Raw genomic sequence first — 26141 nt, forward strand, 5'->3', positions numbered from 1 at the left:
AAAAAAAAAATCAAAGGCTTCCTTCTCAGGGACAGTGTTAGTTAAAAAAACACAAGTTTGGCAGCAACTCAATGTTTGAAGCAAACGCAGCTTTGTAAAAATTAGTCATCATGAAGTTATTCAAAGTCCTAGAGACATGAAGTAACAGAAAAACATTTAAATCTGTCTCCAACATTACGAGCTCACAGGCTCTGTGAGCATGTTGCTGAAATTCACCAGTATGCATAATAATTTAATCATGTAACATTGATAAAAGAGATTTTGGTTTTCAAATAAGGTGTAAATGAGGTGGGTTTAATGGCACTTAATAGTAGGTGAGCTTAAAAATGTGATCTTTCTGCAGCGTCATTAGTGTATTTCCCGGTGTAGCTGTGGGCTCTGCTGCAGTGTGTGTGTGTACTGTATGTCGCAAGAGGAGGGCCATTTTTCACACAGACAGAAAGGGGAAAAAGGGTGATTTCCCCTGACTCAACTCCACTTTGCTGCTGGGCTGGTGTGCGTACGTATACACACAAACACCATTCCAAAGCCCATTCCATACATACGGTGCACATATATGCGCACAACATACAAATGATCTGGCAAAAGGCAGAAAGACGACGCAGCATTTTCTTTATTGCATTTTACCACTTACATTTTCTTTTCAAAGGCGCACAAACACAGAATAGTTATGACAGATACAAAAGATGGCCATTAGTGTGAGGCTCAGGTATGCCTGCTGCACCAGACTGAAAGCTTAGAGAGAAAGAGCCAAAAACAAGGCCGGCTCATTCATACCTGCCAAACACAATGCTCGGAGAAAGCCCTGCAACAACGGACACACACAAACACACACGCGCACAGTCATACTTGAATGCATAAAGGGATATTCATATTCAAGAAAACTGAGTGACACATTCAGGGGAAAGAACTCCTGTGAATGCACAAGGCTATGCCTGCAAAATACTGCACCTAACACACTGAAAACACACATGCATGAGTATAGACTGTGTGTGTGTGTATGTGTGTTGGTGTGTGTGTGTGTGTGTTGGTGTGGGAACAGCTGTATCAGGCTGCATTAATTATAAGAAGATAATGAATCAGAGAAAGGGGAAGAGTGTTTGTGCGTGCAAGGAAGAGTGTGTGTGTTTGAGTGTTCATCAGGGATAGCACCCACATGTCTACTTAACTATGAATGTGTGAGTGTCTGTGCATGCGGACAAGCACTTTCTGATGTGTGTGTGTGTGTGTGTGTGTGTGTAAATGCAGGTGCCATCTATCTGCACCATGTGCCATTGAGCAGCCTTAAAGAAACAGGAAATGAGGCAGGAATATAATCAAGGAGATTGGCACTCATTCATCAAGCCAATCAGACGGCTCGATGATATCTGGTCCCTGTCAGTAAAACCTTCTAAGTCTATATGTTGTTTTGTTTTCTGTTTCTTACTGACATCAACCAAAATAGTGTCTTTTTGGAAAAGAAAATAGACTATACTATATCTGAGCATTTTCCCATGTACCTAAAACCTAGCAGCTCTGCACACATGTTGGGGGTGAATGATCTCTGTCTTCCTTTTGAATGCAGGGAGCAGGAAGACACCAATAAAATGCTGTGAGCCCAACTCCCACAGGCAGCTACTGTAGATTCAATTCAACACTTCAGGCATTTGTTTTGACAATGTTTTTCCTACCAACATGCTGAGCCCAAAGTGGACCAATATACGGTATATTTTCAGATAACAACGAAGAGAAATCAGGAAGTAGGTGGTGTGTTCGGGTGCCCTTCAATATTTTAGAATATATATCACAGCAGTTGCTTTTAGAGTAGATACAGATACGTCTCTAAATCTGACTTGTTTTAAAAAATACATATGTTCTGTGTACATACAGTATGTATGTAATCTGACCAGACAGGTATGAAAGAGGTGTATGCAGATGGTAATGTTGTTTGACAAGGCGCAACAGTGAATATAAAAGAGATTAAATTGAGGATAAAAAGGGAATTACATGTACCAACCTGACAACCTGATTTTCTTGCCATCATTGGTTTGCCACAGTGGGCGGTATCTTTGGTAGCACACAGAACAAAAACCTACAACTATGTAATTTTTTCAGTGTTGTCTTATTATTAACTGATTTCTGAACCACTCAGGGAAAGGGGGTGGGGATTTGGGTGGGGGGGGTTGTAGTGCGCAACACCATCTATGATTTAGAACCCTATGAAAACAACTGTGATATTCACAAAAGTAAACACTAGCTGCAGAGATATGAGAGAGATTTTTATAAACACTCAACATTCTTATTTATGTCTTTTCCTCATTACACTTAATCTACAAATCATTCACTCCCATGCACATGTAGCGTCTGTTCAGCTGCCTGAAACTCCTATGCACAAATCTCAAATTTTACCTAAGAACTCACGTTTTTTTTTTTTCACCATCTGGGATGTGAAAACATCAGATTTCCACTCAGAGAGAGTAAAAGTTGGCACCTTGGTGGTAGCTCAGTTATGAAATCCTGCCGCATGGTGGAGTGTCTCTCCTGCTGGGCTGCTGACAGCACTGTCAGATGGACACTGGAGCTCAGAGTATCAGAGCGGCCAACAGAAACGAGTCGTGCTGCCAATGCCTCACACTGTCTGGCATTGTGTTGCCCTCTGTTTCCATCACCTGTTTCTACTTCCATCACAGTTTACACCCTGCCACACTGTTGCTCCTACATTGCTCTGTGCACTCTGAGCCAGTAAAAAAAACAAAGCGTTGTGAGTCGACACACAAATTGTAAGTTGATTTCGGGATCTTCTCGACTGATGCATCGGCTCGTTGAACTAATTAATTACTTGGCCTTCGAGGTGCTAGTACGTTTATTTTACAACTGCAGACAGAGCCAGGCTGGCTGTTTCTCCCTGCTCTCAGTCTTCAGCGCTAAGCTAAGCTAGTTGCCTTGACATGACAGAGGAATCAAACTTCTCATCAAACTCCCAGTAACAAAGCTTTTTTTCCAAAATGTGACAAAGTGTACAGCCAAGCCTCTCTTTGATTTTATGTACCAGTGTATTGACAAGACTTGACTTGATAATACCACCTCTGAGTTTGTGCTGTGTGTTGAGTTGAGTGATTTCTATTGTGTAAGTTATGGAGAAACAAGAAAACAGAAAGAGGGAGGGATGGTACCTGAGTGCAGCCACTACTCTCGCCACCGCATCATGAAGCACGGTTTTGACAGACAGGTCTTGGGGTCCAACAGTCACGCGAAGAAGCTCTCCGATGCACTCCAGAGACTGCCCATCAGTTGCCATGGTGACTGCCAACTCGTGTACTTTTGACCTCTCAGATCGGGACAGATCATACTGCTGACTGTAACGCTGCAGCTGTTCCTGGAAATGAGGAACAAAACAAGAGTGATGGTGAATGCTAGGGCTGACATGTAATATTTGAACTGACAAGGAGGCAAAATACTACATGGGAAAAAAGAAAAAAGAAATAAAGGAAGGTATACGATGGTAGACTTATTCGCAATGTACAAAGTTCACAACCTTGGTAAGCTAGAAAAGACAAATAGAGACACATGGATAATGATATAAGATGGCAGAAGAATAAGCAAGAGAGGGGAAAAAGCAAAAGATTTTAGAGACAGGAAGTGTAGAAAAAAGAAAGGAAGAGTGAAAGCAGTGCAGTGTAGGAAGGACAAAGTTTAGTGAATGAAGTTCCTCTGCAGGTATTAACCCAGAGGGCAGCACTGGCCTGAACCTGCTCACCTCTCTATACTGTCCTGCTCTCTTCTGCTTGTTTTTCTCTCTTTCAATAAAAAGGGGCTGCGAATCTCAGCCTGGAAATGGTATTTGGTTTGGTGGATGTGTGGGTGTGTGTGCGTGCGTGCGTGTTCGTCAGTCTGTGTGTATGTTTAAAAAGATGTGTGAATGTGAATAAAAAATTGAACAGTGATATGAATGTATCTATGTATTTTTTTAATTATGTTTGTACTTTTTTCTCTTTGTTTTCTTTGCAAAACTGATTTTATTCCTCCACAGTCTCTCACCTTTCTCACCTAGGTCGTAAGAATGGTGCTGTTCAAAACTGCAAAACTATCTTAATAACAGCTGCAAAGAGTTGTAGTCTGCAGGTGGCTGGTGGTTGTCACAGAGGCAACCCAGAAACATGCTTGGTAATAAAGGAGACTCTTGAGAGCTTCAGACACAGGATTTTCAAGACTGGACATGTCCACAGTAAATGGACAAGTATCAATGGGCAAAAAGGTCTGCAGCTACTGTGGTCGCAGAAGTGAAAACCTGGGGGTGTGACAGGTTTCCAAAAAGCTAGATGCACAATGATGCTGGCAATGCACACTTTTGTTGTTTGCCTAGGGGAATGACAAGGAGCAACGACAGATGTTGCTGCATCATGTATCATTTTGGTGTCTCGGGTAGCTGAGGATGGCAGACTCCAGATCTAAAAACTTTGCACCCAAAGTATTCTGTGGCTGGTGCTGAAAGAGTGCCTTTGTTATCCCTGTACAATCTGAGCACTGATGTTCTTGGCATTTAGTCAAACACAATCAGCGCTGGCATTGGACTCTTGTCATGCCCCCTGTCACCTCTTCTGTCTGTAATATTCAGACACCGGATTTTTAGGACAGGATACTGATATTCATATATGATAGTCCTGATCTTTAAGATGTATGGATATCATATATTTATGATATATGATATTTATATTGATGGGCGGGGTATTGAGGCCCAGCTGAAGGGTGTCTGGTGGGTAACAGTTGGGTGGTATCGCTGCTTTTTGTAGATGATGCAATTCTTCTGGCTTCACTGTGATCTCCAATTTGCAGCAGTCAGCAGCTGAGTGTGATACAGTCCAGGAAGTCAAGTCTGAGACTGTAGCTGTCTCTTGGAGAGACAGAATGGAGCATGTGTGTGTATGTGTGTGTGTGTGTGGGGGGGGCTGCAGCAAGATTAAGAGCACAGGCATTGCTGTTATCCCTGTATGATCAGAGGGGTGAGCACTAGTTAGGGGCAGTGGGCTTGCTGACAACAGGGGTAAGCTATAAAACTAAGCTCTGAATTTGTCATTGTGTGTTCCAATCCTCAAAAATGGTCACACATTTAGGACACTGAATGAGAGAGAGCAAGGAGACGAGCAGCAGATATGAGGCTTTTCCGCAGGGTGGCTAGTTTGGGCATCTTGTGGGGGTGCCCCTTGGCTGCTTCCTTTTTTAGGTTTTGTGGGCATTGAACAGCTAGGAGGAAACTCAGAGGCAGGTCCTATACGTGCAGAGCGGTTAGATCTCCCAGCTGGCCTGAGAGTGCCTGGAAGAGCCGGAGGAAGTTGGTGGGGAAAAGGAAATTCAGGCAGCCCTGTGTGCCCATGTGCCAACGCAACCCTTACCAGCTAAAAGCCTTGAATATTGTTGAATGGAAGGCTAAATGGATGAATGGATGAGTGTAAATGTTAAACTGTTATTCTTAACACTACTGTTTGGAGATTATGGACACAATACCACTGTTTTCAGTGACACTATACCACTGTTCAATATCTGCAGTGTGTAATTTTCTGTCCCCATGACAGGTCAAGCCGCCTGTGGTGGATTCCTCTATGATCCACTATAATTCCCAGCAGCTGGTCACGTACACTTGATAAATGACCACAGTAGAGCCAAACAGAGCCTACAGGGCTCCTTCTATCTATCTTTCTCTACCTATCTGCCCTTTCCTGGTTCTTATATCCTTTTTATCTATCTCCAAGGATACAATCGCTTCCTGCACCAGTAGAAGGGAAGTTACAATATAGAGGTTGCAGTGTGTGTGTGTGCACTTGTGACTTTAGCCTACAGCTCTGCCTTGTAATGCTTGTACCTTCTTCTCTATTATGGAGGGTATGCGCTTTTAAACACAGATAAAGCAGGGGCTAAATATTATTAACTTGCATGGCGTGGGGTTGACCAGTTTTCATGGGTATCTCATGGTCGCATAGCAACACTCGGCTCGCCAAACCACAACATCCCCCCTCTCTATCTCTGTGTGCATTTTCTGTATACACACACGCGCACACACAGCCAGCCACAGGGAGGTGACAGAGGGGTAAGTCAGTGTGACTTTGCTTAATGAGATACAGCATGGTGTATGTGCTGTATATACAGCCATACGGCAGGGCTCATTTGAAACAGCAGCCCATAGATTTACATTAATATACCCTTGACTGGTCCCATTGAGGCTGGGAAGAGCTTAGTCGAGCAGAACCAAAGTATACAACACACACACACACACATATACACAAGCCCGGAAAAAGTACAGACACAACCTGCATGTCAAACTAAAGGTGACCCTGTGAACAGGCAAGGGAACAAAATGTGAGTGATCAAGTGTGTGTGTGTGTGTGTGTGTGTGTGTGTGTGTGTGCGTGTGTCACAAAGGCTGTGAGTGAGTCTGTAAATCAGAAGAGTTTTGGGGAATAACTGCTTGGTCAATTTACCAATTAATTAACAAGAACAAAGACACTAAAATCAACCATGTGCTCCTTGTAAATGATTACTTGTGCTCATTTCAGGGAATTACCTTATATTACATCATAAAGTAGGTGATTTGCTTTACCCCAAGTCAGAAATCTGTCCTTTTGGTAATAAAAAAGTTACTATAATTTCTTATATGGTCTGTGAATTAATGCAATAATTCAAAAATTAAGTGCAGTATATCATCAAGTCCATCCAGGTAATTAAACTTGTCTATTTCTGGAACTATTTCAGGGTAAAGAAGCACATATTCATCCACTGTCCTTGACACTTTAGTACAGTTATTTTTCCCCCTGCATACTTTTTACTTTTTTCCTACACAAGGCCACCAGGTTTGAAGTGTGACTACCTGCAGCAAAACCTTTACATACAAATCTCTATTGAACCTTTGTGTTTTCATAACCGCATATCACAGAGAGAGGACTTCTCGCTCTTAAAAAATAAAATGGAGAAAGTGTCTGGCAGATGGGGTCTACCTGCTGGCTGTCTTTGAGTGACAGAATGAAGGCATGGCTCAGAGTGTCCAGGTGGGCCTGTGATTGCTGCAGGTGCGCTAAAGCCTCATCAAAAGTCATCCCTGCTGGGTCCGTCCCTTCCTGCTCCCCGCCGCCATCGCCTCCTCTCTTCTTGCTCTTCTCAGCCAGCTGGCGCAGGGCTTTGGTGGCTCGCTTTATCACCTCCGACCTCGCCTGGATGCTCAGCTGGAGAGGGAATAAGGGTGGACGGATGGAATAGAAAGAGGAGGAGGAGGAGGAGGAGGAGGAGGAACGGGATACGAAAAATTGGGGAGGGGATCGGGGTCATATTAAACGAAGAGAGGGAGAGAGAGGTGCACAGGTTATGTACATTAATTTCACACTTAACATGTTGGAGAGAGGCCAGTCTATCTGCACCAAAATGCCATCAGGAACTTGAACAGCATGTGTGTGAGGAGTGTGTGTGTGAGAGAGAGATATCATAGCTGCCAGTCCGGTATAATTGATTCTATTTGGTAGGAGAGGGTTAACCATTCATGGGGAGAAGAGAGGGCCTTTGGCTGAAGGAGGTTTTACTCTCCTGCGTGGAAGCACACAGGGTACCAACAAGCCCCGCACACACATTCACACCAAGAAGTCACTTAAAAATCATCCAACCTCCAGCTACCTCAGCCACACACATGCCTCTGCATTTTCATCGTATCTTGACTCTGACTGACAGCACTTTTCTCTACAAGGAAAGGAAGATCACTCAAATACAATTTCTTGACAAGTACATTTTCTTTCAAGGGTAAGTGTGTTTATGCATTTTTGTGTGAGTTGTACATCATTTTATGTGTGAGTGTATCTCTCCCCTATGGAACTAGATATAGGTTTTCACAGCCAACATCAGTCAGAGCCTGGGGAAGAACAGGCTGGAGGATGTGGAAGCGAGGATGCCTCTACTAAAGAGGCTACCTAAAATCAATACCAGGTGAGGTGGGGTGGGGTGCCAACACACTCTGTTTCCCTTCAAAAATACATCCAGTATGAGGTAAGATAAGTCCCAACCATCCATCTCATCCCTTGGCCTTGTGGGAAATGGATCAATCCATCATGGGGGGTGGAGGGTGTGAAAGGTCAGATGCATTCTGCACAGTGAGAAGGGTCAAGGTTCTCCATTCAAGGTTTCAAAAAGGTTAGAAAAAACAGGGAAGAGAAGGAGGTTGGGGGGAGGAGCAGACAATGGAATCCTGAGAGGTAATCTGAATGTTAAAAAGCTCAATGGGAAAACTGTGCCTGCTGGGAATTGGAGTTTAATTGGCTCTGAAGTAGAGAGGGATCAATTAACTCTCTTTGAGTTGTGGGGAAGGAGAGGGGGCAGAACAAAAAAAAACAGAAGAAGCTGGAGTGTCTGGAGAGGTGGGGTGGCAGGGTGCCAGTATGAAGGAGAAAAAAAAGTGGGCTACTATTGATAAGGTGTGCTGAGGCACTTTAAGTCCTCTGCAGGACAGTTTTTCAGAGTGCTGTAATTATGTAGCTGACATTTCTTGTGCAATTTTATAATTTCTTTTATAAATCATGACTGGTATGTGCTTTGAGGCGACAGAGCGTGGATGTGAACAGAATAATATATTTGGAGTTAGGAAAGGGCTTCTGATGTTCCAAATATTTTAGCTGGAGGCTTGAGAGATGACCAGCCAGACAATAAAGAGTATGGAGTGAGGAATATGACAGTTTGATGTAGTGATTGAAAATACCCACAATCCTTCCTTTTTACACAATATGAATCCTGTCTGGGTGGCCGCCTGGAACCAACTACCTTCAGTGCTGCAATTACAAATTATTTGTCTGCCCAACCCCTAGGCTAGTATATTCAGGGAAAAGCACTGCTGTTGTCTTGGTCTGGTTTAGGCTTACATTTTCAGCTGCATCAGGTGAGAAGGTGATATTATCCAGGAAGTGGATAGCGTCAGCAGGGACCAGTCTGTCCAGGTATTTTGCGCATGTGTCATAGGCATGCAGGTAGTCTTGGTCACTCTCTGGGGGTCTCTTCAGCAACTGGGGGTCTCCTTTCCAAAACAGCTTCTGCAGCCAAACCGCGTGGACCGCACTGGGGGAGACCGTTGCCCCTCCGCTGCCGGGCACAGGCAGTCGACTGGCGAGTTTGGAGATGGACAGCACGTTCTGACTGGTCAGAACTGGTTGCAGAGTGACTAGTGGATCCAAGGATTCATCAGTCAGCTTCCGGTAGTCTAAGCCTGCAAGAGAGATAGACATTTGTTAAGAATTAAATGTAAACTGATATTTTCATAATACATTTTTAACATGAAAGCAGTAATGAATACATCCAGACAATGTGTTTTCCTTTTCGTCCAGCCTTTGAGCTAATAGCGCACTGCGTGTATATGGGCAAAAATAATGAGTGCACTAGAAAGCTCCCTCATCATCCTTGTACACATGACCTTCTGCTGCATTTTGCCCTGATTGTTGCGACTGTGCCATTGAAATAGTGACACACTACACATATTCAATGCATTCTAAAGAAGAAATATTCGAAAGCAAAGTAATAAGACAGCAGGAGTTTACATGAGAGCATCTTTTATGTTTAGCTTTACAACGTATAATATATAACACAAATTCTAAACCAAGGCACTAAGCTTTACAATGCAGAGACATGACATAGACCACGCATTAAAAACACAAAGGGCATTTTCAGGCATTGCACACACATACACATATATTTACCTGCAAAGGCAGCATGTAAATGTGCATTGTGTGAGAAGCCTAACATTTGAACCACAACAGCATACCCAACACTTCACTGTTCAGAAAGTGGCACAGTGTGAGAGGCCTATTTGAAGGCACTTTACATACTATGTTAGTGTATTTACATATGATTAGTGCAAACATGCAGCACTTGAAAGATAACTGCAGTGTTCTGAAATGCTTCCATTATATGACAGAAATGTGTGAAGAGAAATAAATAAAAGGTTGAAGTTAAACACAAAGATCACGTGTGACCCAATGTGCGAGAGTGGTGCTGTTTGTTTGTGTCTGCATGCAAAGGTGTACAGTATGTCTGCGGGTCTGTCTATGTGCATCATATCTCCCACCACTGCAGTCCTGTGTGTTTGTGTGTGTTTGTGTGTGTGTGTGTGTGTGTGAGAAAGACTGAACTGGTGGCGTGCTCTTGGTCTCCAGTCATCAGACAGACACATTACTGTGGCAACACCACAGCCTGTCTAGGCTTTAAATATTTAACACACTGCCTGTGGGGAGGGCTCTGTCAACGCTGCTCGGAATCCCTCACTCACACTCTCTCTCTCTCTCTCACACACACACACACACACACACACACTCTGACGAGCACACACACAATACCTTCAGACAGGCCCAGACGGACACTTAAACTGCAGATAAGAGTTACATCCACTTACACATGTACTCTCTCTCTCTCTGTCTCTCCCCTGCCCCACCCACTCCTCTCTCTGCCTCTGTCTCTTCCACACCTAAGCAGCATCTCATCCCCTTCCTCAGGAGAGCCCACTCAGACAGTCACCTGGTACGGTGTCTGAAATTGTGATGGATATTGGACACACACCACCTGCCTCTGTAAGTGGGTATGTGTGTGTTGGCTCGCATGCATCGGTTCAGGACTGCAAATTAGTCATTTTGAGAGCGTGTGTGTGAGTTGGATAGTGTTAGTAGAAAGTTGGTGGCCCCGGAGACAACTGCACCAGCCTGCAGTGTCAGTTTTGCTACAAGAGCGTGAATGTGTGCGTTAGTTTTCAACTGCATGTACATGTATGTGAGAGAGAGATACAGAGAGTGTTAGCTTGTAAGTGTTAATGTCACAAAGTCAAGTCAAAGTATTAATCCATTTGCCAAAGTACATGTGTATGTGTGTGTTGGTGTTAAAACAACTATCCAGCTTCAGCTTAGCTTTTGATTTCCACACAACTAACAACCATGAATGGGGCTGTAGTAAGAGAGATACTCAGTAATACTCTGTATTGTGGTCAAGTCTTTCCAAAGCCAAAACTCAAGAGCTTAAGTGTCAGGAATGGATTAAATTGTGTATTTATTTTCTTCCACATGAGGGGCAAATGCTAGTAAGTTTATTTAACTAGCTTACTACTCACTGCACTAACAAAGCTTTACTTCCAAGGTCTAAGAAGACACATTATCTAATTATATTACTGTGTGGAGTTCCAGGTTGTGCTCTGGATGGTATCAGAGTTTAGTGCAACTGTGGTGCTTTTATTGCATTTCAGGGGAAGTTCAGACTCCAGCAACCCTGGATAACTTTACCCAAGAAGTGACAGTTGCTCAACACACTGGTTAGATTTTTCTGTTTGAAAGAACCAACATGTGTAAGTTACGCAGTCAAATGAGATTACGTTTTCCTTATCATACTTATAATATATAATAGAATACAGTACTACATTGCAATACAAGTGCAATGGGGCTCGTTCATTCAGTCTTTTAACATGTCAGCAGGAAACATTTAAAAAGTGGCCAGAGACTGTGTTTTCAGTCAACTAAAATTAGCTTAATTAGCAGCCTAGCCACAGCTGACAAATTCAACAGTTAGCCCGACAGCTTTCGTGTGCCACTGTCTGAAATCAAAGACCAACTGTTTTAAAATGAAGGATTTTGAGTGGTAATCTGCGACTGATATCACTGTAAACTGCATATCTGCCATTACAGAGCAGAAAGCAACAGTAAATAGTTACCTGATATACAGTAGTGATGTGATACAGTAATCGTGTGTGAGGAAAATGTAGCAGTGGCTGTGTGAGTTTAAAGCACAGTCTACTTTTGTTACTTTATATAAAAATGCATCAAAGTCTTAGTGTTGATGACCCAAAGGTGTGTGTATGTGATTTGTGTATGTGTGTGTATGGGTGTTAAACAGAGACACGTGTCACCGGTAAAAGCTGTGGTGTTATCTGGAGCAGCAGGAAGAAGTGAGGCGTGAAAACACAGCTGACACCCCGCTGACCTTTACTGAACTTCACCGAGAAGTGACACCACCTCCACCCGCACACAATAAAGTTTGAGCGCTCCAGTCGGAGCACTGAACCGGTGACACGCTGCAACCTGGACATGACGTCCTTGGGGAGGTTGCAGCCTCCAGATATGTGAGTGGAAACAGCATCTTACTGCGATGCTGTTGCTGTGTCAGGAGCTCGGCGTGTCGGGTAGATTGACAACTAATACAGAGGTGGATTGGTTTCCTTGTCATTCATAGGGAAAATGCAAATAGTTATGTCTGTTTTAATCCTGTTAACTTTCAAATTTGGAAACTTTTACATGAGAGCTGGTGAAGAAAAAGAGAGAAGAGACAATAAGAGGTAGAGATAAACGATGATGCGTGTACATCTGAAGTATAGGTACATCATCGGGAGTATTTCATTTGTCACTTGCAGAGAAATATAAGAATTTTGCTTGGTCTATCTGGCAGCAGAAATGTGCCATGGATTTAGGCATTCAGCTGCTGTTGTTTTTTTTTTTTCTTTAAGACTCAACGTGACAATCTGTGGCTCAGAGGTTATCTACCACCCAGAAGGAATGTCAGCATCTGTCTGTGAGTCATCAATCATGTCAAGAGGGATTATATTCAAGTCCTCAACAGCTGGACTTGATTTCTTGACATTAAAGGCTTAAGGCTGATTTCCCACCAATAATAGAGGTGCGTTAATCCTTCAAATCCTAAGGTTTTTTTGCTTGTTAATTCTCAGAAATAGCAATGTTTGGCAAATGAGTGCTTTTGTCAATTTTGTACCATTAGAGATAGTGTATTTCTAATCAGTGCCCTTCTTGACCACAAACAAATTAGTTCCTTTTTTAAAAATGAAATTTCCCTCTAGCTTCATAAATAAGGAAAATTACACATTTAACAATACAACAATTACACATTTAAAACATTATTATATCATTTGCAGGTAACTGGTTGTAGTTTTCATTGGTGCTGTATTCAGAGCTGACTAAATCAGATTTCAGAAGCAAAAGCAATTTTTGTGATATTAACAGACGTGCCTGTCCTGCCTTTTGTCCTTCCTGCAAACCACCCTCTAGCTATGCAGAAGCTGTGCCATCTGCATTACTATGACAGAGAAATAAAAATAAAACGTGTTCATCTCACCGCTGGCGACAGCTCGAAGCTTCTTGAGCAGTTTGACATGGGAGTCCGGCTTGATGATGGTGGTGACATAAGGCTCGCAGCCCGCAGCGTCCAGCAAGGTGTAGTAGTAGAGCAGACGGGCCATGTCGGTCCCCTCCACAGTTGGTAGAACGTACTTGGTCATGTGGCTGTAAAAGGCCTGAGGGTTACACTTCAAAGTGTCAAACAGAGCGAGGGACTCGCTCCGGGATTCAATGTCCTTGGTGGAAAGACTGGAGGAAGAGGAAGAAAGACAGAGAGAAAGAAAAATGAGGGAAGGAGAGGATGACAAAACTAATGAGTTTATGTCACTCGTGTATGAATGTGACAATTTCATATGGAAAGTAATAATCCAAGTTTTGATATCAATAAATACACACAATAATGCTCCTATTCTATCCCAAGTTCAAAGCTGTCAAAGCTTGTTTACATTCGCTGTTGTAAACACCTGCTGTATGAGATATGTCTTCCCTACAGAAAACATCCATTTACAAGATGTGAAACTCTTCTTTTCTGGCATCAGAAACAGCAGCTTGTTTGATAAAAACATATTAGGATCTAAGTTGTTCTCAAAAGCAGGGATAGCCACCATGCCTGAAAAAGATAAGACAGGACAGCAACGCTGACAAAAACCCCCACAAATTTCATCAACAGAAAATCAAAGGAAGAAGACAACAGGCACTGGAGACTATTTGGTTGCAAAGTAGCATCTGAAAACTGCTGTGCAAAAAACAGCACAGCAATCTGAATGCTTATCACCAAAGATACAGTCCCTCGAAAAAACAGATGCGGATTTCGAGTACTACTGAGAATACATTTAAGAAGTTGGTCAGCTCTGACATAAAAAAGGCAAAATTGGGACAGATTGTGGAAAAAGGAAGGCAGAGAGACAGCGAGTAAGAAAAGGAGAGAGAGAAAGTAAGGCGGTGAAGACCAGGGTGAAATGCTGAGTTCACAGAGAGGGAAAAAAAAAAACTGATTTGTTCATGTTGCGCATGACTTGTGCCTCGTTTTGCTTTTCAACAAACATGTTTTGCCACAGAACTAAAAGTCGGCAGCAGCAGGTGGCCTAAAGAATGGGAGGACAAGTGCAAAAGAACACAAGCAAAACACCAGAGAGAGGAGAAGTGGAGAAGAGAAAAAAAAAATCTCAGAGAACCGCAAACAAAAGTTAAACAAGCAAAGATACAAAGAATGAAAAGGCAAAGGCGAAGTGAAGCTAGTTGCTGGCAGTCACCGAGGGGCTTTGAGCAATCTGTGGCTGTCTGCGAGAGTGTTAGTGTGAGTGCAAGTCTGTTTATCTGTCAGAACGGGACAACATCAAAGAGGACAATGTTTCCTCTGGGCTCTCCATCAGAGCTGCCTGGGAGGCTTTTGCTAATGAAAAAAATATAGACAGCGGCTGCAGTGCTGCAGCTGACAATAAACTCAATAATGTAAATAACACTAATGATCCCCACAACAGGGGCTGGAGTCAACAGAACAAGTAACTCCAAGTAAAGATTCTCTCAGTCACTTTCTCTCTTTTCCTAAGTGCACAAATAAACAAGAGGCCTGAGACCCCAATCAAGGTCTGATGTTTCACTTTTTAATCACATTAGCTCCAAAGTGACCGAAAAAGCAAGAGAACAATGGCAAGCGAGACAACAACTTGCCCAAGCAGGACTGTTTGAGGGTGGGTGAGGAGTTTTCCTTGGCATGTGCACACAGGCGTGAACGCAGACATCTGTGAGCAGCGGTTTGTGCCCGGCGTTCCTGTCTGGCTCTGCTTTAGCTGAGTGTCTCCCTGTGGTTCTTCAAAGCCAGGCTGCCATCAACTCTCAGTCTTTCTTCTCCATCCACAGACAAAAGGTGTTTAGTGCCTCTCTTTGCTCATGGCTGTGAGCGCCTCCTCTCTCGTTTCTCCACGGCTTTCAGCATCTTTTTGTTCAGCGTCTCAATCCCTGATAGTTTTACTGCTAGTCTGCTGCACGCTTGCTTTGCTGCTGCTGTTCGCCTAGTGGTATTTCTCTCTGAAAACAACACAGTTTCCCATTATGTCTTCTGTTGCGTTCATGTGGCTGTAATATCAAGAGCTTCTCATTACAGTCTTTTCTTGTTTGTTTCAAAAGCCGGAGCGAGGAACCGATTTAATCCGGCTGAGTATTCCTCATCTCCTTGCTGTTCCTCTCCTCTCTCATCCCTCTCTTCTTCCCAATCTTACATTACCACATTCTGTTTGTTGTCTCTTCCACCCTGTCTTAACGAAAATAGGCTTCTAATATTCTTTCATTCAGAGGCATATTTAATTACCATGGTAATCAGACAGCCAGAATTAAACTCTAGGGAAGCTTTGGCAGCGCAGTGATGATTATTCAGCACATCATTGTTGTTTGAATTTATGCAAGCTGTAATTTTTTTTGTTGTAATTTTATGATCTGTGCTGCTAATTTGTTTACAAATTACTGTCCAGCAGGGGGTTGTAAAAGTGTGTTTGTACTGTAGAGTTTAGTACAGTTGTAGTACAATTGAATGAGGAAATTTTCCTTTCGAGAGCACAGACTCACACACAGGTGATTCAGTTTTTCTCACTGGGAGGTGATAAAACACACACACACATGTAACATGCAGCCACAACAATTCTTCACGTACCATCTGAAAGAAGAGTGATAAAGGATATTGTACACATGCAAGGTATGCAACTCAAAGTCACGTTTACAAATACGTAAAATTAAAACTTGATATTATAATCTATGATTTTGCTCAATTAAGCAATCAACTGCACACACACACACACACACACACACACACACACACAAATGAACACATAAATACTGAATCATACTACCAAGAGCGACTGCTTTAACATTACATCCACTGTTAAAATCATCACAGTGGATCACAGTGGATATGATCACAGCTGGTTTGATGATTTTAACACTGACAAAATCACATTTAGATTACTTTTCAATGTTAAAAAAGACTACATTGACTACATTATTAGCACTGTCTGACTGTACTATGGTAATGCTAACATTGTTAGCATTCACTGAGGCTGATTGGCATGTCATCAGTTTTGCAGGTATCTGGACAACAGTATTGAAATGAAGATTTTAGCCTGATGATGGTGTTTTGAGCAATAGAGTGGACCAACTGACCGGCCATGTGATACTGTCATCCCTAGCTGTTAACTTGGCAAAAATATGTGTTCCAATTCAGGTAAAAGATTTATATCTGGAACATACAATACATAATTTCCAAAGATTATATTACACAACAGCCAGAGAGAGGCTGAGGGAGTGGAGAGAAAAAGCAATGCAGCCATTCAACAGTGGCATGGGGCAGTTAGAAACAGCGGGGTAAATGAGGAGCTGATGGCATGAATGGACTGACTGCTTTGTTAGAACTGTCAAACAAATAGCCCATGTGGCGTGCCTGTGACATGTCCTGTCTAACGTAGCCCCTGAGTCAGTTCAGTCAGAACTGTGCAAGTCAAACCATTATTCAACCAAAGGTTATGTGGTCGTATTTGTCAGTCCAGGTCCTGCTCTCTCTGGTTCTCCCCTATGACTCCAACAAGCTTACAGTTATATTCCAGGTCACAGACATGGAGTTCAAACCTCACATAGTGTCTGTGAGCAGCACATCAGTAATTCCTAAACAGCAGAAGCAGCAGCACCAAACAACTGCAGCTGAAAACAGAATGTACTCTACCTAACCTGTGTGTAGCAACAGCAACATGATCCACATTCCCACTGACAGAATGCTACAAATATGCTTTTTTTTAATTCTAGTCAGGGATGCTCATCAGCATGCTAAGCACACTCAAATGAACACACAGCTTGCAGCAACTTAAATTGAGAGAAATATTTAAGATAAAAGCTAGTAGCATGTCAGTATCCTCATGCATATGCAAAAACAAAGAGTTTCATATGTAGAAATTATAATTATTTTTCTGGCTCACTTTATGTGAGGGGCCTTCACAACCAGTACTTGGATTCTGGCATTGCAGAAATCACATATAAGAGAAAAACTGGCCTTTTTAAGGAGCTTTCTTTTGATTCTGGGTATTATCAACTAGGTCTGGCAATGTTACAGACTATACGGTCATATCATTTTGGCACCTTAGGAGCCAAACAGTTAGGGCTGTATAGGGTATAACACTGCCAATGTCTGATATAATTCAAGCTGTAATTTGCCAGATGAGGTGACCAGATGTGCAACTGAAAGAGCTGGTACAGAATTCAAAGGCGTCCCCTCTGTCTCTGATGATTCCTCATTAGGCTCAAAGCAAAACACATCTTGAGGATGAGTCAGAAGGGAAGGTGCCACAAAAGACTATTTATTTCTCATCATGGGCAAACAGTGACTTGCAGAAAAAACAGTGGCCGGCAAGTAGGGACCGAAATGATCTTGGGGCTGTGTTGCTTGAAATGTCAAAGGAAATGTTTTTGTGGATTATCTGTCAACTGATGTGGAACGCATTATCTGTATGCGCCGCCTGAAGTAATCCAAAGTTCATTCATTCGGCCAAAATAAATCGACAACAAACCCAGCAATGTTAGGTACAAGCTGTGTCAAATGCTGATATTTTTGCCAGTATTTCATCTTGCAAGACAGTATGACATGTTCAGTTTGCAAAAGAGACAATGCCAAACTGATTTCAACAAATGTTGACATGTGTTATCTGAGTTTGGAACAGGTGAAGCGAGACTAAATATACAAAAATGTATCTGGATGGTTTGGCCGAGCCGGGTGTACGACATTAAAAGCTCAAAGAAAACTGACACAGGCTACAAGAGAAATTGGCAGGTGACTTCTAAGAGCACGTCAGCACCTTTCTGTTTTGGACAAGTCATTAAAATGGTTTAATAGCTGTCATTAAAATGTCAATAAAACTGGCTGAAATTCATGTCCCTAAGGGGCTCCGGTGTAGCTCTACAAAGACCTGCACGCACAGAGAGAACAGCTGACGATGGCGGTGTTTAGCAGCACATTGATTCCTCTAAAGCGTTTATTCTGTGTTAATGGGACTGTCTCAGGGACACTCTGGCTCTATCATCCATCTCTACTTCCTCCATCTATCTGGTCCTCGCATCGCGCACACTGATTCTGGGAGTATTTCTCTATTTAATGACCTCTCTCTCCATCCTGTTTGTTGGTAACATTGAACACTGAAAGCTCAGCCTCTCTTTCTATTCATTTGACCTGAAATACATTTTTTTCATTTGGCACCCTTTGACCATATTATTATTTTAAGAGATGTTAAGTTGCATTAGAACTTGGTATATACCAGGATAAGCTTGTGTGCTAATAGTTTCCCTGCAGGGATCAATAAAAGTCTAAATTCCATCTCACTTCTGTCTGTATGCATCTTTTTGTTTACGTTTTCCCCCGCCTGCCCTATTTATATCAGTCCATTCATGCGTTAAATCAATACGCATATTGCAGATGCCTCTAGTTGAGATTATTGTATGAATATTCTTCACACATTTGTCTTGATCTTGAGATTTTGGTTAGAAACTCACACACATGCAGCAAGTGCGGTACGAAGGTATAGGTTGTAATTTATCGTTAAGTGGAAGTCCATAAACCATTTCCTTATATCAGAATGCGACAGGGGGATATTTATCACGGATCCACACGTGTGCGCGCAAACACACACTTGCTGGCACACACACACACACACACACACACACACACTCTGCTGAAAAGGCATTCTATTAAAACAAGGAAAGGTGCAGAGCTAGTCAGATCCCACAGCTATGAAGTCAGAGAGCAAATAAATTATGGAAATAGACTCTGACACATCACGTCCTCTCACTCTCTCTAAAACACAAATGCACACATACATACACACATTCGCATTCACAACATGAGGTGTTTTTAAGTATGGTTTTTATGTAGGCGAATTTTGTTGTAACTCAGAGGTAATGGTGCTACTTAAAGTAGGATCATGATTTTAAATACAGGGAGGATACTGTGTGACTACAAACACTGCAATACATGAGTAGACATACAAAACACAAATACACTTTAGGTGCATTTCAAGTGCACATTGACTGGCTTAATATTTCCAATTCATGAGATGACAAAAGCGACGAGAAACTAACACACACACACACACACACAAGTAAATTGAGATGAAAAATGCTGAGGGGGAGCTTATGTGATGGTGCTTGTATGTGTGTGTGTGTGTGTGTGCATGTACCCGCTATCTGTAAAGAGGAACTCCAGGTGAGTCATGTAGACCTCCCACAGAGGAACGCTGTAGCGCTTTGCCAGAGACAGAGCGATTCTGTACACGCCGTCATCCAGTGTCCTAAACACATATAGACGCACAAGCAGAGGTAGGAGGGAAATAATGATCAGATTTCACCACATTGAAGCAGAGAGGACTGTCACTCCCACTCATATGTGTATGTGGTACAAAAAATGTTTTAAACCAAATAAAGCACACTTACTTGCTATAAAACAAACTAGAAATTATTATTTCTAACTGCAATTATTGCCAGCAAAGTTTAGCCATTCATTTGAGGTAACACAGTATTGACGTATGCTCCTTTAAGTCCCTTCCCTGCTTACTCTGTGAGGCCAAGGATGGTCTCCTTCTTGTAGTCAGAGTCAGAGCTGAAGCGCTGGACGTCCACACCGCGGCCCAGCCCCTGCAACACCTGAGCCTGGGTAAAGTCGGTGAGACGCTCGTTGTACACGTGCAGCTGGCTGATCAACTTCTGCAGCTCCTCCGGCCAATCAGAATACGCGGACACATGCTGTGTGACCAATCGAATCAGCTCCTTTGGGTCGGCCTGTGAAAAGGGGAATAATTTGCATGTTTACATGCAAAACAGCTGCTGTGAATGTGTTATTTTGTGCTGGTGGCTTCACAGAGTAAAAGGATATGGGCAGATATTGTGCTAAAAGCAACATTTGGTAATCCCGACAATTATTATCATGTCCACTCCTCTGAATAAAAGCAAATAAAAAGTGGACTGGCAGATCCCTACCCCTTTGCCGTGAGGGAATAAACACATTGGCCACTGATTTTAAGACTCAGACCTTTAGAATTCCTGCCAGCTTACTGCCTTTTAAACTTGCTCCACTCATGCACTGTGAGAACGGTGCTTTGCTTAACAAAAGGCCACACTTTTAAACTATTGGCCAGTTTATATATTTGTTCCACTGAAACCTCCAAATTTATTTTTGATCAAATGAAAAAATGTTTTACAAAACATATATGGAATAATAAAAAACAACAACAAAGCTGAATTTATTTTGTATGCTGTGTGACAGCAGTAACTTGCAGTTTGCCATTTTCTACTGATAGCGTGGTGCTAGCAGTGGTACCAGTGCCTTTATATCTGTGCTGTTTCTTGTTAAACAAAAAAAGGAGATGAACAAAATCCTCTTGTAAAGAATGCACAGGGGGTTTGGTTTCAAGTGCAACAAATAAGAAATCAAACCCTTCCTATTCTGGGAAAAATAATGACAATCACTACATATCTATTATTCAGTATCATCACGAAGCAGAAGACTAACTTGGAGTATTGATATTAGGGAGGAAATAATACTGAAAAGGCAGAGTGGAAATATATTTGTTTGCAGAGTCAAATGTATGAATACGAGGTACTTTTCTTTTTACAATACACTCTTAGTGGTTAAAGAGGACCTACATTACTTCATGTAAGTTACATAAGTTCAATCCAAACATCCCAGACCAATGAATTAAATGTGAAGAAGATAGAAGGATACAGCAAAATCAGGAGAAAAAAAAGCTATGTCATGCTATTTAATGTTAACATAAAAAAAAGCACCAGCCAGACCTCAAATGATGTGAGCTTGACAGTAATATGGCATTTAATAAAAGTATTTTCCCCAAAGACCATTACAAAAGAGGCGTCTGTAAAACTGTTAATGAGACACCTCGAACTGCAAGAAAGGCCAACTGGTACTCATTCTATTATGAAATCATAAACCAAGGTTTTGTGTTTGTAAAACTTCCCCAGAGCCTAGAAAAGTATCTTTTCTTTGTGTGACGTCATCTCAATGTTACTGTAAATCAAAGGGCTTCATTTCAGTGAGCAGTCGTGATCTTTGAATCCAGTCTCCATTTCGACAACCATGATTGGTTCACATGTTTTTGTCTGTTTGCTGCTCCTCTTCATCTTATCTTTCCAGTGTAGTGTATATACATATATATATGTGTGTGTGTATTTTGTGTGTGTGTGTGCATTTTCACTGAACTGAAGTACTTGTGGAATGTCCAGTTATCAAAGATTTTCAAAAACGGGCATTTATTTGTATTTCTTTTATTGCTGATAATGAACTTCCTTTGTGTCCCGAGTTATGTTTACCTGGTACATTACCTTCTCCATATAACTCAAAGCAATATCCACCACAGAGAAAAACAGACCTCCTCCTCTTCCCTATCCATCATTTTACCCCTAATTTGCTGTCAAATTCTGTTCTTATCCACAAAGCAGTACAGGAGGTGCACTTCACCGTTTAAGGTAGGGTTTGACCAAATGCGAACTGCCCTTAAGGCTTATCATTAACTATGTCACACATTGCGCTTCAAAAACCCTGCTCTGCGTGCTATATAAAACTTCACAGGTCTGCCGCTGCTTTGCCGTGACGAACTAATGAGGCAATTTTCAAAAATGGCTGTAATTTTCAAAAATCTGCAGAAAAAGGTAGGGGTAGACCGCCACAGTGAAGGCTGCACCTGAGTTTAAATCGGGCAATTCAGTATGTGCCCTTTCTTCCTACAAGCCAAGAAAATATGAGTAAATGTACCAGGAACCATAATTGCTTCCGTGATTCAAGCCTATGGGGAATAAGACAGTGGATACACATTTGTGAGAGTGTCACCGCGCAAGGAGCGGTAGGTGAATGTTGTATCTCTGTCATCACCTCTGTTCTAATTAAATGAGCTCCCGAATTTGGTTCTTGGCATCTTATATGCTGTCGCCCAGCAGGATGAGATGGTTTATTTGTTGATCTTATTTGCATAAGGTAATTATGGCTGCTGGAAATGTGCAAGCTTGGAAACTGAGGTGTGTGTTTGTGTGTGTGTGTCTACCTCTGTACATCTCTTCCTGCTCTCAGCATGTGTGTGTGCCAGTAGATGTGGCCATGGCGGGAGTCATGGTGGCAGACTCACAGTTCAAAAGCAGGACGGAGGGTGGGGGTGGGGAGTGAGGAGAGGAAGTAAAAAGGGGAGAGTATTAAAAAGTGCAGAGAGTTTAGACAGGAAGTCGGAGGGTGGGAGGATAAGTCAGGAGATGATGGGGAGAAAGTAATGGAGAGCAGGGGAGAAAAAGGAGGATGGTATTTGATAATGTGGGCACCATTTTGGACGCCATTTTCAGACAAGGAAGAATGACACAAAAGCGAGAACAGAGACAGAGAGAGAAGAAAGACTGCTGCAACTGTGATGGACAGGCCTGTGTTTGAAGAACTTTATTGAAATAAGGCTTTCATGATGAAATACTGTTTGCGTTCTCTCTCTCGCTCTCTCTGTCATTCATCCTCAGTACTTTGTCCTCTTAGCTATCTGGATTATATCCTTCCTTACATCTTCATACACTAGTCTTTCTTGCATTTCTCAAATTATTTAACCCCTCCTCCTTCATTACTAAGGAATCTCTAGAATCCTTTTTCTTTCTAATAAATGTTCTTTGCATTTCCAATCATCTGCAAATTAAGCACAGATAACACTCATTCCTCGTTTCTTCATCTTATCTAATTACTTGCTTATTTAATTTCAAAGCATCTTAAAAAGACGCTTCTAGTCTTTCTTCAAAAGGCAGAAAGTGTAAACTGTGTGTGTAAAGTATAATTGCATAAGGTAGTGTGTGATGTTACACAGCTGGGAGGAAGCCAGCTCTCTCCAACTCCCCCTTCAGCTATTCCACCGCTGCCGCTGGGCTCCTTTTCTCTCTGCTCCCCGCCTTCCTGTGATGCCGCTTAAGAGGAAACAGTGTAAAAATAAAAAAGTCTGAAATCTGTTCAGCCACGCTTGCGTTCTTATTTTCAGTCTTAATTTCCCATGTTATTATATTTCAGTCTCTGCACCCATTAAAAATCCTTTTGCTCCTTCCAAAGATGGTTGGTTAAATATGTGAAATAAATATTGTTATAGTAACTCTTTGAGCCAGTCAGTTTTATTATTTTGATTAACTAAATCTTAAAATGATATCATACAGTATTGTTGTCGCTTCTACCTCCCACTGTTTCACCCACAGAAGCAAACACTATGTAACACTTCCACTGACTGCTAGGATCATGTAATGTTAATATGAACATGTTAAATATGTGTCAGCAGATTAGTGGATGTGGTAATCTTTAAAAGGATTTTTTTAAAAGAGTGCAATGTTTACTCTGTTCTCCACTTTAGTTTATTATGTTAGCATGCTAACATTTACTAATCATTACTAAACACAAGGAACAGCTGAGAGTGATAAGAATTTTGTCAAAAAATGGAGTACTGGACACATAAAAATTCTGACCTGATGCTGGGACTCACAGGAATGTTAAGGAATCATCAACGTTCGTACAAATCACCCTGATGGGATCGCGAATGTCTTTACCAAATTTCAAGGCAATCCATCCAACAGTTGTGCAGACATTTCACTGAGAACCAAAAAAAGTCAACCTGCTGATGGCACTAGAGAGAAAGTCAGGGGATCATCAACCAGTAGACGTGGACATATTTCACTCAGTGGGGGATACATCAGACCTGTTGATTGTGCTAGGACGATAAAACTCAGGGTCATCCTCTGAGGAGCTTGATTCTATCAAATGTCATGGAAATCCCTCCAATAGTCCAATAGAGATATTTCACAACGGCTGCAGAGATATTTCAGTGTCGACCAAAATGGACCAAAAGAAAGACCGAAAGGGGCTAAACCTCATGTGTGGCAAAAAATATACATTAAAAAAAACACCTCCTTACACTCCTATCAGTCTGGGAATCCAGAAAGGCATTAAGTCCTAGTCTAAATTCATATTCATTACAAGGATGTATGATCAGGTTAAAGCCAGCTAAATTCTCAGAGCAATATTATCCTTTGCAAGTTATTAAATCATCAATGCCACACACATATACACATATACAAAAACCTGTTCAGTAAACCTTGTTCTTAAACACATTCTGTCTCCTGACATGGTAACGATCACAGGTTATAGAGAAACAGTCATGCCTTCCCTCACTACAGTAAGCTTGTAATGATCTTAATGAGTTGTGTTTATGTCCTGCCTAGCATTTAGTTATACAGTCAGTGGCCTCATTAGCACTAATTCAGCAAATGGTGTATACAGTATGTGCACATAATTAGAAGGAATGCAAGAGGGTGAGAAATCGGGCACCAATTTTAAAGGAATAATCGCTCCGTAAACAGGCTCTGCACTCTGGGTCATAATACACCGTGAAGGGGACTGATCACAAGCAAGATGGAAGCCTGCCAAGAAGACTACAAAGGTACGAGCAAGAAGAGCAAGAACAGCTTAGCACAGTCAAACCAGTACATCTAATCAAAGGTTTAGAGACTACTTAGTCTCAAACATTTCCAGTCAACTGCAACAGTGCATTTAGAGTGCATATTTGTCTAATAGGACCCTTTCTGCAGCTACTCTGCTCTACAGGGCTCCCATGGGTAAAATATAGACTGCTAATGATTGTGGTACAAGGGTGCAATTTGTACAAGTGCACAATTTGTACAAAAAGAGGAAAACTAAGTCATTGAATGTCTGCTGTTTTCTATGATGGGGAAGTCATTCAGTCTAACTCATTATTCCAGTCAATTCAACAACAGGGAGCTGGTGCATTGGTCCGGCACTTCCAAGGTCAGCTCTCATACCCAGCAGCATGAATCCTGTTGTGGCCCTGAACTGAAAAGCATCTGCAATGACCGCAGGCAATGTAGAATGTCACTAGATGTAAGCAAAGTGCTGTTTTATCAAGTAATCTCGCTGCTATTAGGAAAACGCTTTTATCTTTACTTGTAATACAATTTCTGCCAACTGAGTGCTTTGGTAAACTTTGTGATTTATTTTTCTGCAGTCTGAAAAACTTAACGCTCTGTCCACACGTCTTGAGTGCAGTCAGGTAGAATAAAAAATAAACGTTTATTCTTAATAAAGGTAGCAATATTCTTTCCAAATCACTGACTCCATCTGAGTATAGGAATTGCAGTTAAAGCATCTAACAATGATTTGTTGTCTTTTATTATAAAGCTAAGTGTGGTAATGAGATATTCAGTGAGCTAAGCAGATTTTCTGCACAATAAATTCATGTAGTCATGCTTTGTGTGTCTATAGAGCAATTGTGTATACTTTAAAATGTACGTGTGCGTGTGTATGTGTGTGTGTACCACAAGTGTGAATGATCAATACTTGACTGCAGGGGTAAGATAAATGGTTGACAGAAAAATCTCAATCTCTTTACTCAGCACATTGCTGCACAGTGGCTGCACATTCACAGCTACAATTATGCTAAAGACAAGCATACTCACACACACACAATCAAGGAAAAAAAAATGTACAAATTAAAACACTGACAAACACAGGTAAACAGACCTTAACACTTACATAAACATGGGCTATTGTGCAATATCGTGTAAACACCACCGGCAGAACAATTACGGTAAAGAGCGCCTCTATCTCGCAAACGAGCACTTTAGCTGGTATAATGAAAACTTCCAGCGTGAGAGAGTGGAAATCGGCTCATTATGCTTCAGGGAATAATGGAAACCCAGCCTCCGTGTCTGTGAGCCGGGTGCTACTCCGTCATGCCTACGAGGTGGCAATCGGATGGGAGAATAACAGTTAAAGACCTTCAAAGTCAATGGCGGGCAACAAAATCTTCAAAAAGCAGAGGGCTGTATGTTGTCGGCCTCTGCAGTATCACTCCTAGTATTTAAAAGTACTATTGTAAAATTGGAACAGAAATGGCTCTAGAGCTCCCTTGATTAAAAAAGCTGCAGCATTAACAGATAGTACATGATGGCAGACCAGAGTGACTGCAGCACCTTCAGACTAATACATCA

The 26141-nt window shown here is 41.9% G+C and overlaps 1 protein-coding gene across 1 annotated transcript in view; it reads right to left on the reverse strand.

Annotated features, from left to right (window-relative positions):
- Nucleotides 1–26141, reverse strand: part of nbas (NBAS subunit of NRZ tethering complex) — a 140302-nt gene that overhangs the window by 39068 nt on the left and 75093 nt on the right. Inside the window, exons 42-47 of the mRNA XM_018696080.2 lie at nucleotides 19678–19901; nucleotides 19304–19414; nucleotides 13096–13346; nucleotides 8865–9205; nucleotides 6966–7190; nucleotides 3153–3355 (exon numbers count right to left, since the gene is read on the reverse strand). Coding sequence (XP_018551596.1) covers nucleotides 3153–3355; nucleotides 6966–7190; nucleotides 8865–9205; nucleotides 13096–13346; nucleotides 19304–19414; nucleotides 19678–19901 — 1355 coding nt within the window. The remainder of the gene's footprint in view (nucleotides 1–3152; nucleotides 3356–6965; nucleotides 7191–8864; nucleotides 9206–13095; nucleotides 13347–19303; nucleotides 19415–19677; nucleotides 19902–26141) is intronic.

Source organism: Lates calcarifer, linkage group LG7_1 (genome assembly GCF_001640805.2).
Source record: "Lates calcarifer isolate ASB-BC8 linkage group LG7_1, TLL_Latcal_v3, whole genome shotgun sequence".
NCBI lineage: Eukaryota > Metazoa > Chordata > Actinopteri > Centropomidae > Lates > Lates calcarifer.